General features: G+C 41.0%; 1 protein-coding gene across 1 annotated transcript in view; it reads right to left on the bottom strand.

Annotated features, from left to right (window-relative positions):
• Positions 1 to 6,321: 6,321 nt before the first annotated feature.
• Positions 6,322 to 14,436, bottom strand: part of ETFA (electron transfer flavoprotein subunit alpha) — an 85,100-nt gene continuing 76,985 nt past the window's right edge. Inside the window, exon 12 of the mRNA XM_065871291.1 lies at positions 6,322 to 6,622. Coding sequence (XP_065727363.1) covers positions 6,584 to 6,622 — 39 coding nt within the window. The 3' untranslated portion in view covers positions 6,322 to 6,583. The remainder of the gene's footprint in view (positions 6,623 to 14,436) is intronic.

The following is a 14,436-nucleotide window of genomic DNA, read 5'->3' as shown; positions in this document are numbered from 1 at the left end:
AATAACTCTCGTCCCCTCCGCCCCCATCCCCGTGAGGGTTGCTGGGATAGCTAATGACATAATGGAAGGGAAAGCCCTTTGAGAATGTTTCGAGGGAGACACAAACAGAAACCATCCTTATTAATAATGGATGCCTGGGGTGTTTCACTGCCTACCCACGTTCAGCACTTCTGGGGAAGGCTGCCCAGGAGATGCTCAGCTATTTCATTTGCTGCCACTGATAGTCTGATGTGGAGAGAGGGTGGTAGATGCGTGCTGAGAGGACGTGTGCCCTACCCCCCAGCCCCAATAGCCAGTTCAGGCACTGTATCCCCACTGGTTCCCCTGTAAATAATGCCCTGGAGTCACCCCAAGTTACAGCACTGTTGTTCCCCAGACAGGAGCCACCTTATCTGCTTTCCTCTCCCTTTTCCAGTACAAGCCAAAAACATACATTTCCATGGCATAAACTGAGTGATGAATTCATATCTACTCTGGAATTTTTTTTTTTTTTGCTCCAGCTCTGAGAAGTTTAGTATTGTCTCCTGGTGAATAGTTAATTTAATTATCCAAAGAAAATGATGGAACATTTGCTGCTAAATTTATTGCAAGCTACTAAAGAGACAGGGCTGGCATAATTTTATGCAGAGCCCCAGGCTATATAGCATAGGGGAGCAGGCTGCCTATTCATCCTGAAACAAGCAAATGAAATTGACTACCCTGGAGATCAATCAGGACATTAAACACTGTGATGAATGTGGCAGAATTCTTCAGTGTCTGAGATTTACAGGGCACCTTTCACCAAGCGCTCTAGGAGCCTCCCCAACATCAATTAGCCTCACATCTAGGTAGGCTCACCTCCACCTCCACTGCATAAAGAAGAGGCATGGGGTTCTTGGACCTGGGTTTGCTAAGTGCCACAAAAGATAGCCAGTGTGCAAACTAGATCCAGATTCTAGTACAAAGACCCCCTACTTCCCTCAGCAAGGAACGTTTTAGAATGGAGGAATCAGGTTAAAAGGGGACTGAGGGATTGGGGTCCAGAGTGTGTCACGTTCTTGGTGCTTCCGTGCCTTGTTCACACTGGGCCTTTTGCCTGGGATACATTTCTTTATGGGTTGATTCTGACTGGTCCTTCTGAACTCGGCTTAGCTGTCTCATCTTGCTCCCCTCCACTTCAGCCTGCCCCAGTCAGGCTGGATTAGGTACATCCTCTGTGTTCCCAAAGAGGGACTCAGGATATGGCATGTGGTTGAGAGTAAACTTTGGCCCAAGGTCACCACTCACTAGCTATGAATCCTTTGGCAAATGTTTTAAGCTCTGTAGGCTTCAGTTTTCTCAACTGGAGAATGGAGAATACTACTATACCTTGTGGGGTTATGAAGCTTAAATGAAATATAATGTCTGTAAAGCCCTCAGCACAGCATCTGTCTCCATTTACCTAAGCTGCTTGATATCTGCCAACACATTCACACAGGTCAAAGCTTGAAGATATCTTGGAAGATTACCAAGTGCAATTTGCCGTTTTACAGATGAGGAAAATGAAGGCTAAAAGGAGAAGGAATGTGGCCAGGGTACCTCTGAGACCATATCAGAACAAGGACAAGAATCCAAGGGTCCTGGTGACCAGCCCACTCAGTGCTCAGCCCTTCCTGTGGTCCCCAGGTCCCAGACCCCAATGTTCCCCGTGCAGGCCCCACGCTGGGAAGGGAAACAGCCCTCCAAGCTGGACTTGAGTCCACAAAAAGGCAGCAGTAAACTGCCTTTAACCACGTGACCAGTTGTGGGAGGCAAAGAAGGTGAAGCCCAGACAAGTAAAACCTCACCATGGCCTGACTGCTCACCAGTCGGGCACCAAAGAAGGTAAATGCCAGCTTCCTTCCCAATAAATTCCTAATTCCATCACACGTCCATGTTTCTAATGACGAGCTTGCTGTTTTGAGGCAGTGCAAGCCAGAGGATAAGTCCTGGAGAAGCTGTTAGATGCTGGGGGAGAGCCTGGCACGGTGCAAAGGCCAAGCCCTCCAAACCTGGAGTCAGCTTAGGTTCCACATCTCAATTACTGCCTCTGCTCGGTTACCTCTCAGCCCATTTCTTCAGCCAGAAAGTAGGGGTTAATGATACCCCCTTTGGGGATCATAGTATTAGAGAAGGATATACAATGCACCTAGTAGGTTCTTAACAAGTAACATTTGCCGAAATTCTGGTTTGTGTTCTACCTCTACCATCTGCTTTGTGCCTTGGGGCAAATCACCTCTCCTGAGACCCTGACTTCTTCACCGTTTCCTACCTTTTCCACCTCTTGGAGTAACTTACATGAAAGTGCTTTTATAAACCAAGGATTATCAGCAACTCTTCTTCATTTGGGTTTCCCACAAAATATTTTTAAAACCCTAGGGCTATACGAATTGTGGCATTATATCACCCTATATGGGCTTTTTTTTTGCAGGTTATCAGTCAAGTCTCCTTTAGTTCAGCAACAGCTAACCAAATCCATCTGTTACAATCAATAGTGTTCTCCGCGTTTCCCAGCCTCTTAAGCACACTTTTATGTGGACCAAAACAAAAACCCCTCTTACCCCCGTGAGAGACAGTGTGAAATGCAACCAAGCTGACTATCCCTTTCAGAAAGACAGCAAAGAGAGCACTTATGGCTGAGGTTTCATTCAAAGCCCCCCAGCCCAGTACAGACACACCCAGGCTCTGCCGGCAGCATGGCTCCCACTCTGTCCTGGGAGGAAGAGTCCCAGTCTCTGCCAGCCTCGCCCACAGCACCGGACCCATTTCCACAGTCTCAGGGGGCCCATTCTGTACCCAAAGAGCTTTCAGCCAAACCCATCCGGGACATAAGGCCGGAGGATTCCTGCAACAGCCTCCTAATCACTTCCATCTTCTCCTCCTCCCTCCATCCATCCTGTACACACTGCCAGGTTATTTTATTCCTCTAGGTTATGTTATTCCTCCAGATCAGGTTACAGGCCTTCCTCTATATATGTCAATATCTCCCTGTTGCCCGGAGGGTGCTTCTTAAGACCTGTTCAGGTGGCAGGGCCTCAAGACATCATATGCAGCTATTTGTGGAACATTCTGGATATACTGACATGTTTAATTCTAACATACAAACAAGGAACAGAACAACCAGCAGAGAGCATTTTTAAGAATTCAACACATGTCCACTAAACAAAAGCTGTGGAGGGTCAGTGGCTGCTGACCTCCTTAGTTAATATCTATTTGCTACCTGTTCATTCACTTTGGAATCTACTTATATTAAGACGACATAGCAGCAACCAAAGTTTTAGAAAAACGTATGCAAGAAAGACTTAGATTGGGAAATTCTATTTTTTTTTCCTGTAAATCAGGAAAAGCCCGTTCACAGTACCATCCCCAGCCCAGCTCCTGAAATGGCAGTATTCCTTGAGGGCAAAGTTTGAGAATCACTGACCAATAAGGAAAAAGGACAAACTCCTCAGCCTATCAGTCAATGTCCTCTGCAATCTGGCCTTAACTACCTACCACCATCAACCCCTTTCCTGACACCCTGTGTTTCCCAACCGTCACTGCCTCAAGCATCCACGTGAGCCCTTATCTGTTCTACTTCTGCCCCACATGCTAATATTAATGCCTCCACGCCCAAGGAATAACCACAGCTGGCCCACTGAGGGAGCTCTCCCTGTATGCGTTGACTACATGCTATCTGCTTTTCTAATCACTTGGGTCTCATCTTCCCTGGTAGCTGCAAATCTTGAGGGCAGGGACAGCTTGTATTCTCAGAGCCCAGGAGGAAGCTGTTCTCCCTGTCAGGACCACAAGCTTCAGGACAGTGGCTGGGCCAGACTTCCAGGTGTTTGCTCCAGCATCCCACACAGCACAGCTGGCGGATGAACCAGGGAATATGCCCCATAGTACTGCTGAGAGACCGTGGGACCAGGGGCAAAGCTGGGTTCTGTACTTTCTCAACTACTGGAAAGCTGAGACCAGGGCCCTCACTGGGCCTCAGTCCATAGAGTAAGGAGTTGTTCGCTTGATCTAAATGGCCTCAAGGACCTACTCAGCTCTGCCCTCACAGGGCTGCCCTTCTACATGCGTACTTTTGCTCTCTCAGGGACTCCGGGTTCTGCCTAATTAACCAAATTCCCAGGGGCCGTATGAGGTTAACCAAAGACCTCAAAAAACTAGGGAGAACAGAAAGCTACTCCTAACACCTTTCCCCACACTGCTTCCAGAGCTACTGCTCTGGGTCCTCAAGCCAGATGCAGGGGCAGTCATTTGGAACTGACAGCTTGGTTTCCAACAAAACGTAAGGAAAAAAAGGGCACGTCAAATTGCATCTTCTGGCATATATGGTGGTTTTAACAATTTGCCCCCATCTCACACAACTGCCTTTTTAAGGTAAACTTTAAGTGGGCACTTAGAGGGGCTTCTGAGTTGAACGAATTCCTGCTGGAAAGACAAGCCCAGAACACTGACTCTTCTCCTCAACTAGGATCCTGAGGGTGTGCCCTGCCCACCCAGCACCAAGCACTGAGTGCCCTTTACCTGAGGTTACTGTGCAGCGACTCCCTGTTCCTTGAGCCGAAGTGAGGCAGGTCACATACTGGTGAAGCCACTGCTCTGAAGCCAAACTTCCTGGTTTCAAATCCTGGCTCTCATTTATAAGCTGTCTGAATTTGGGCAAGTTATATAACCTCTTTGTGCCTCAGCTTCCTCATCTGTAAAACAGGGATGATAATAATAGCATCTATCTTACAGGGTATTGTGAGGACTTAAGGGGTTTAATATATTTCAAGTGTTAGAATGGTGCCTGACATATAGTAAGCACCATATTTAATGCTATTATGATGGTGATGAGTTGTACCCAGTAAATTAAGTGAACAGCTGCTTAGAGCGGGGGCAGGGCAGTCATGATAGGAGGGAGCCAAAAGGGAGAAAGACCAACCAGTTCAATCCTGGGGCTAGGAGCCACACAGAGATACCAGCTGGGATGGTCCTCCGTGAGCCAGCACACCCTATATATACTGGGGGTACCTCTGCAGCCATCACCTTTGCTGTCTCTCCTCTCCCCCAGTTACAGTGTCCAATAGGGATGAGGAGTAAAAGGAGAAGGCAATGAGCAAGGTTAGCTTTCTTCAGAAGAGCCCCAAAGACAGCAAAAAGATGTGAGAACTACTTTTGCAAGGGTGATTCAAACTGTGTGGCCTTGGACAAGTCACTTTACCTCCTTCACTTCTTCTCTGTGCCTCAGTATCCCTATCTGTCCAAGAGGTGTGAACCTGATGATCATTCAGCTCTGCATTCTAGGATTCTACAGTTCTAGCAGAACATCACTTTGATGCTCCTCTCATCTCATTAAAAGAAGGCAGAAATGCCAGTGTTTCACAGCAAATGATTATGACACATCAAAAAGGGTTCAACTAGTCAGTCCCAGGCTGGCCACACAAAGGGACTGGCTGGCCCCTCTGCTCCTTCCCCTTATGTATCACTAGTCACTTCCCATCTCTTCCCTGCCATTTTCCTTGTCAACTACTATACCTTCTGCAGATTGGCTTCAGGGTGGCAGTTCTCTTCATTCAACTTGCCTACTGACTCCTGGCCTTTCTATGACCCCAGATACCTGACCACGCCTTCCTGCAGGCTTGGCCAAAGCCTCTCCAGCCTCTGTTCTGTGGGCTGCATGCACACCAGCTTCTGGCCTCTTGCGACACTCTCAACCTCAGCCATACCCTAGGGCAGCAGAGGGAGAGTGCCAGTGCTCATCACACATGTGGCCAACTCACATACCTGGCTGCTTTCTAAGACAGCCCAAAGGAAGCCACCAGGAGGGCAAAAGAAAAGCCAGAGCATTCTCTGAGCAGGACTTTAAACATTTACAATAATATCAAACTATCTGTTAGCGTAAGAGGCCATACTGTCTCAAAGTAGCCCCTCCTTCTCCACTTCCCTCTCCTTTATAGACACAAAGTCCTATCAGCTGACAAAACGTTAAAATGAAATGGAAAATTAAATTAACTTCAGCCAACTAAATATATTCAGCAGGTTCAGGTTTAAGTCAGGTCTGCTTTTGTCACATTAGCTATGATTTTCGGAAGACTGGAATATATTTAAGATAATATCCATGCTTTGTGGCCATGCTTTTTTAACTCTCAATTTGCCGTTCTAGTTCCCTTATCTGTTACTAGATTGTGTTGATTAGGCTGCTGGCAACATTCATGTTTACAATTTTGCCTAAAACACAGAGCCTTCCATGAACAACACAGGCAAAGATAAAATAATAAATTAACTTTCACTCCTTTTTTTCAATTTTCTCTCTTCCTTTACAAAGATAGGCATATTTCTGGTAATAGTTTTAAAGCTGTGAAAAGGCTTTATTATATATTTTATTACAGAACTAGAAAATTTCAAAAAATAACTGTGTGGAACCACAAATAATTAAAAAGAAACATAAAAATAACCCCATAAAAAAGCATTCTGGCGCCTGTTAGAATTTTCCCTCAAATTACAAAATGTAGCTCTCCACGCTTTCCAATGATTGTTACGTTAGCCATGAATTTCTATTTCAGCTGAATATACTTTGATACAATTTTCCTTCTTAAGACATGGTCATGGCTCATTTTTTCTTCAATAGTTCTGTCATTTCAGGAACAACCTGCAAATTAAAAAAAAAAAATGTTATTAAGCAACTTGAGTCTTCATTGTGATATGGTCACAGCTCCTTAAGAAGTAAAAAGAGACCAAAAGAAACAATGTGAATCACTACAGAGGTACAAAGTGCCCCCTTCTCTCCCCCACCCAGGAACTCCCGGTTCACCCACAGCCTCTCTTCCCATCCGTGGGGAAACTATATATAAACCTTGGGAGGGAAAGGTCACCTGGGACACACGGCTGGCAGGGCCAAAGCCCACTCATGGCCTAGGAGCCTTTCTGACACAACCCCAAACCTCAGAAAGGCACCACAGAAAATAGGAAGTCCAACTTTTCTCTGTGCTGAGAATAGTGTATAGTTTTTACCTTCGTGTTTTCTAGCATTCTTCCTTCCCGCACTGCATTCCTGCCCTTCCTTCAAAGTCCACACCAGAGTCTCTTGCTTAGTCATGACTCCTGTCAACCTCCTCTAGTACTTGTTTTCTCATTGTTCATTCATTCATTCATCATTCATTTAACAAACACTGTGGCTGTTGTTCCTCAGCGTATGTTACTATCTTCTGGCACATAAAAATGAGCTGCATGCTGAACATTACCCATCATCACTCTTTATGAAAATCAAGGCCTTGTGCTGATGCAGTGGCTGGTCAGCAGACACAGTAAGAAACCACAGTGAGGGAAACTGACCGAGTTGGCTCCCACCTTAAAAAGGATTAATTACTAACCCTTGGTCTTGGCAGTTTAGTGGCTGCAACTGGAGCTTTTGGTGTGGAGCTGCTTTGTAACAGCCTGGACAACAGAGGAGGGCTACATGTGGGGACTGCAGGGGAATGTCACAGAGAGCCCACCTGAAAACTAGCTGAGCCACTCATGTAAAATATCAATTATACTCAGTCTTCCGAGGGGCTGTCGACTGCCCTAGCTCACAAAGATCCCAGCTGAACTTGCCACTGATGAATACAGCCTCTCAATTATTTAAGAGAGCTACATTTCCATTAGGTGGAAATAATGTGTTCGTACAAAATTTATTAAGGAAATTGTTGACATGTTGTTCCTTCCGAATGTCACTTTGTCTCCAGACTATTAAAAGGCCCATGTTTACCATGGAGCCAGGAGGCATTAGCTCAGGGGCAGCATTAAGTGCTGGCACCACTTCTTCCAGCTTTTCTCGGTGGAGAGACCATGAGCTTATGCCAGTCATACAGATGACATGCTAAATGAGCTTCATGTGGGACCTACGTGTTTCATGAAAAATAGGCTAGAGCTCAACTTCTTTTAAATAAAACATTAATTTGGTTTAGAACACAGTTTTTAAAAACCTTACAGAATGTCCACCTGCCACGCTCCCCAAAAAGAGTCGAAGGGTCTTTCTCTCTCCATCCTCTACATCCTTTTCATTAGATCAACCTCAGACTTTCCAAGCATACCACACAATGCCTTAGTTAGGAAAAAGAACACGTCAACTCAGTTGACTGCGTATCTGATGGTCTTAGCACACTGAAAGATCTGGATTCTTATTTTTATTTATTTTAGATACTGCACAGGCAGTTCCCTATTCAGTAAGACCAAATGAGAGTGAATTTATGTTTAAAATACGATAATCTACTGATGTAAGTCACAGCACAACTATATTTCACTCATTTACCTAGTATTTCCTCAGGATAAGCACTATGGGAGATAAAGAAGTTCAGGCCTGATTCCTGGCCGTGAGGAGCTCCACTCACTATTTGGAGAGAAGAGCCAGAGGCCTATGAACAACCCAATTAGAAATGTGCTCATCTTCCACTGTAATGTAAGAGGATGAGAAGAACGGCACTAAAAGCTCCAAATTCAGGAGTCCTGAGGAAAGTTGAGACTGGTGCAGACTAAGAAAAATCAGGACATTACCATGGAGAAGAAAAAGATACTGAGCAAAAAAATAAGGAGGCAAACAGATAAACACTGCAGGTTCCAGAGACAGTAAAGGGATTAGAATGACTCCAGTGAATGACTATGCTGGGAAGAGGTGAAAAAGGTTTAAAAAGACAGGAGATATGCCAAGTCTAATCAATGGGAACACAATAGTCTCTCCAATGGAGATGGACAACTGGATATCCACACATACAAAAGAATGATGTTGGATTGGACCTTCACCTCACACCATATACAAAAATTAATTCAACATGGATCCACAACCTAATTATAAGAGCGAAACCCATAAGACTCTTGGATCATGACAACAGATTCTTAGATATGACATCCAAAACATAAGCAACAAAAGAAAAAAATAGATGAACTGGCCTTTATCAAAATTAAACCTTTTGTCATCAAAGGACATTATCAAGAAAGTGAAAAGACAACCTACAAAATGGGAGAAAATATTTAGAAATCATATGTCTGACAAGGGTTTAACATCCAGAATATATGAAGAAATCTTACAACTCAACAACAAAAAGACAAACAATTCAATTAAAAAATGGACAAAGGACTTGAATAAACATTTCTCTAAAGAAGATATACAAATGGCCAAAAAGCACACATGAAAAATGCTCAGTATCACTGGTCATCAGAAAAATGCAAATCAAAACCACAATGAGATACCACTTCACAACCATTATTAGGATGGCTATAATAAAAGACAATAACAAGTGTCAGCCAGTGTATGGAGAAACTGGGGCCCTTGTATATTATTTGGTAGGAATGTAAAATGAGGCAGCCACTTTGTAAAACAGTCTGACAGTTCTTCAAAATGTTAAACATAGAGTTATAAAGTAAACCAGCAATTCCATTCCTAGATATATATCCAAACAAGACGAATCAGTGCACAAAAACTCATACATGAATGCTCATGGCAGCATTATTTACAACAGACAAAACATGGAAACAACTCAAAAGTCTATCAGCTGATGAACGGATAAACAGATTGTGGCACATCCATATGATGGCTATTACTTGGCAATAAAAAGGAATAAAGTGCTGATACATGCTAGAGCATGATGAACCTTTAAAACATTATGCTAAGAATCCAGCCACAAAAGACCATATATTACATGATTCTATATCTAAGACTGGCAAATCTACAGAGACAGTAAGTAGATTAGTTGTTGCCAGGGGCTGGGGAGAATGTGAATAGGGAGTGGCTGCTAATGGGTATGGGGTTTCCGCTCAGTGTGATGAAGATGTTCCAGAATTAGACAGTAGTGATGGCTGCATAACTCTGTGAATATACTAAAAAAAAAAAAACCCCACTGAACTGTACACTTTAAAAGTGTAAATTTTACAGTATATGAATTACATCTCAGTAAAGCTATTATATTAAGAAAAAAACAAAGACCCCACTACCAGTCAGGTGGTGCCCTCTGCCCTATCACTCTAACTCTGATTATGATATTTACCATTTATTAAGCACCTACTCTGTAAATGTATGATAGGAAATACAAACAGGTAGGCTAATATTTAACACAGACTATACTAGGTGCAGTATAATCTCATTTAATTCTCATTACAAGGTAGTATAATATTTATAGTATCTATGAGAAAGCTTATATTCAGAGAGATTAAATAACTTGGCTAAGATAATTTAATTAGAATGTGCCCAAGACAGAATATGAAACAAAGCTCATAATTACCATACCATGTTATTTCTGTCATATGAAGAAAAAAAAAAAAACCTTGTCCTAACTCATATGATTGTTGAAGGGTAAATTGAAAGGATGAATATAAGAAAATAAAATGTTATGCATATACATTTTTACTCCAGACATGATGAAATTTGGTGGACACAGTATCCCTTAGAGAATTATTAGTCTAATAGCTATATACACTTGTTATGTGTGATACAGTTTGAAATTTTTAAACAAAAATTTGATCTAAAAAAGCCATTTTTATACAGCTATTATTTGATTTATGATGTTATTTTAAGATCATAATCCCAAATAGATAATTTTCATTCATCATTTGCATACTTGTATTTTTCAAGTTGTTATACCTTTAAATATTTGATTTTTAAAGAGAGGGTGGCTCCAGTGAGAAGTATATTCACTGAGCCACCCTGTCTCTTCTTCTGTCAGAATTACTATAATATTCATCTGGAATCATTCTGATTTCAACTTAGAAAACAATCTGATTTCTATCTAGTTCTGTCTTGGCTGCTAGTCTGTCGAAGATGTGGTTCTATTTACTGCAACTTATCTAAGGTACAGGAGTAGCGGTGAACCACCCAGCTGTGGTACCTGATGAGCTGGAAAGGCAGAGTGATGAGAAAACGAACAGAATCAGGAGCCTGGCTTAGTTGTGCCAATAACTTGCTGAGCAGCTTCCCCAAATCACATCTCTCTGGGACACAGACAACTTAAGAAGAACACAGCCTGCATGTTACTCATATAGTAATAAATGGGAGGCTGCAACTCAAGCAGAATTTTTAGTATCTTCTTTACTAGTTTTTCCCCAAACTGCATTTTTAAGGACTGATTAACTTTCTCACTTTGTATTAATCAAAGGCATATAACGGTACTTCAGAACTTCTGAGCAGCATGAGATAGACACTACCATAATTCTAGCTAAAGGCAAATAAAAATTATGTCTTACTCCAAATAGTCTCCCTATAGTCAAATGTGGACTTCCTAAGGGATGGAAGATGACACTCCAGGCAAATGGCAGCCAAAAGAAAGTGTAGCTACACTCATATCAGACAAAAAGACTTCAAGACAAAAAAATTAACAAGAGACAAATTGGACAATGTATAATGAAAAAGGGACAGTTCATAAGAAGACACAACTTATTAACATATATGCACCTAACAGAGGAGCATCAAAATATATAAAACAACCATTAACAGACCTACAGGGAGAAATTGACAGCAACACAGTAATAGGAGATCCTACTTACATCAACCAATAGATAATTCAGACAGAAAGTCAATAAGGAAAGAGCAGCCTTAAATGAAAAGTCAGATCTGATTTGATAGATTTGTACAGAACAGGCCATCCAAATGCAGCAGAATACACATTCTTCTTAAGTGCACATGGAGTTTTCTCAAGGATAGACCATATGTTGGAACACAAAACAACTCTCAATACATTTAAGAAGACTGAAATCATTTCAAGCATCTTTTCTGATCATAATGGTATGAATCTAGAAATCAACTACAAGAAGAAAGCTAGAAAAAAATCATAAAAATGTGGAGAATGAACAACATGCTACTGAACAACTGTTGGGCCAATGAGGAAATCAAAGAAGAAATAAAAAATTACCTGAAGACAAAAGAAAATGAAAATATGACATACCCAAATCTATGGGATGGAGCAAAAGCAGTACTGAGAGGGAAGCTTATAGCAACGCAGGCCTACTTCAAGAAACAAGAAAAATCTCAAGTAAACAATCTACCCTCACACCTAAAGGAACCAGAAAAAGAACAAACAAAGCCCAAAGCCAGTAGAAGGAAGGAAATAATAAAGATCAGAGCAGAAATAAATGAAAGAGACTAAAATATGATAGAGAATCAGTGAAACTAAGAGCTGATTCTTTGAAAAGATAAACAAAATTGACAAACTATTAGCTACACTCACCAAGAAAAAAAGAAGGCTCTGATAAATAAAATCAACAAAAGAGAGAAATAACAATGGGTACCACAGAAATACAAAGGATTATAAGAGAATATTATGAACAGCTATATGCTAACAAACTGGACAGCCTAGAAGAAATGGACAAATTCTTAGAATCATACTACTTTTCAAGACTAAATCATGAAAAATAGAGAATGTGAATAGACCAGTCACTAGTACAGAGACTGAAACAGTAATAAAAAGCTCCCCAGAAAACAAAAGTTCAGAACCAGATGGCCTCACAGGTGAATTCTACTAAATATTCAAAGAAGATTTAATACCCACCCTTCTCAAACTATTCCAAAAAACTGAAGAGGGAACGTTTCCTAACTCATTTTATGAGGCCAACATCATCCTGATACCAAACCCAGACACAGAAAACACAAAAAAAGAAAATTACAGACCAATCTCTCTGATGAATATAGATGAAAAAATCCTCAACAAAGTATTAGCAAACCAAATACAACAATACGTTAGAAGGATAACACACCATGATCAAGTGAGATTTATTCCAGGAATGCAAGGATGGTTCAACAACTGCAAATCAATTAACGTGACACACAACATTAACAAAATGAAGGACAAAAACCATATGATCATCTCAACAGATGCAGAAAAAGCACTTGACAAGATTCAACATCCATTTATGGTAAAATCTCTCAATAAAGTGGGTGCAGAAAGAATGTACTTCAACATAATAAAGGTCATATGTATCAAACCCACTAACATCACACTCAGTGGTGAAAAACCAAGTTATCCCTCTAAAATCAGGAACAAGACAACGATGCCCACTCTCATCACTCTTATTCAACATAGTACTGGAAGTCCTAGCCAGAGCAAGTAGGCAAGAAAAAGAAATAAAAGGCATCCAAATTGGAAAGGAAGAAGTAAAAATGTCACTATTTGTGGATGACATAATTTGATATATAGAAAACCCTAAAGATTCCACCAGAAAACTATTAGAAGTAATAAATGAATACAGCAAAGCTTCAGGGTACAAAATCAACATACAAAAATCTGCTGCGTTTCTACATACTGCCAATGAACTAGCAGAGAGAAATTAAGACAACAATCCTGTTTACAATCACAACAAAAAGTATAAAATACCCAGTACTATATTTAACCAAGGAAGTGAAATACCTGTACAATGAAAACTGTAAGACATTGCTGAAAGAAACTGAAGAAGACATAAATAAATGAAAAGATATTCCATGCTCACAGACTGGAAGAATTAACACTGTTAAAATGTTGATACTGCCCAAAGCAATCTACAGATTCAATGCAATCCCTATCAAAATCCCAAGGACATTTTTCACAGAAATAGAACAAAAAATTCTAAAGTTTACATGGAACATGAAAGCCCCCCCAAAACCAAAGCAATCCTGAGGAAAAAGAACAAAGCTGGAGGTATCCCATGTTCTGATTTCAAACTATATAACAAAGCCATAGTAATCAAAACAGCATGGTATTGGCACAAAAACAGATACACAGATCAGTGGAAGAGAATAGAGAGCCCAGAAATAAACCCACACATATATAGAAAATTAATTTACAATGAAGGAACAAAGAACATACAATGGAGAAAGAATAGTCTCTTCAATAAATGGTGCTGGGAAAACTGGACAGCCACAGGCAAAAAAATGAAAATAGACCATGCCCCACACAAAAATCAATTCAAAATGGATCAAAGACTTGAATGTAAGACCTGAAACCATAGTACTCCCAGAAGAAAACATAGGCAGTATGCTCTTTGATATTAGTCTTAGCAACATCTTTCCAGATATGTCTCCTCAGGCAAGGCAAACAAAAGCAAAAAATAAACAAATGGCAAACTAAAAAGCTTCTGCATGACAAAGGAAATCATTGATAAAATGGAAAGACAACCTATGAAACAAGAGAAGATATCTGCAAATCATATATCCAATAAGGGATTAATATCCAAAATATGTAAAGAGTTCATACACCTCAACAACAACAAAATAAACACCCTGATTAAAAAATGGGCAGAGGAGCTGAATAGACATTTTTCCAAAGACGACATATGGATGGCCAACAGGCACATGAAAAGATGTTCAACATCACTAATTATTAGGGACTTGCAAATCAAAACCTCATTTCTGTTAGAATGACTATTATCAAAAAGGCAAGAAATAACAAGTGTTGGTGAAGAAGTGGAGAAAAGGGAACCCTCCTGCACTGCTGGTGGGAATGTAAATTGGTGCAGCTACTATGGAAA

Source organism: Phocoena phocoena, chromosome 2, assembly GCF_963924675.1.
Source record: "Phocoena phocoena chromosome 2, mPhoPho1.1, whole genome shotgun sequence".
NCBI lineage: Eukaryota > Metazoa > Chordata > Mammalia > Artiodactyla > Phocoenidae > Phocoena > Phocoena phocoena.
The sequence above is the reverse complement of the archived record's forward strand: the minus strand, read 5'-3'. Positions and strand labels throughout refer to the sequence as shown.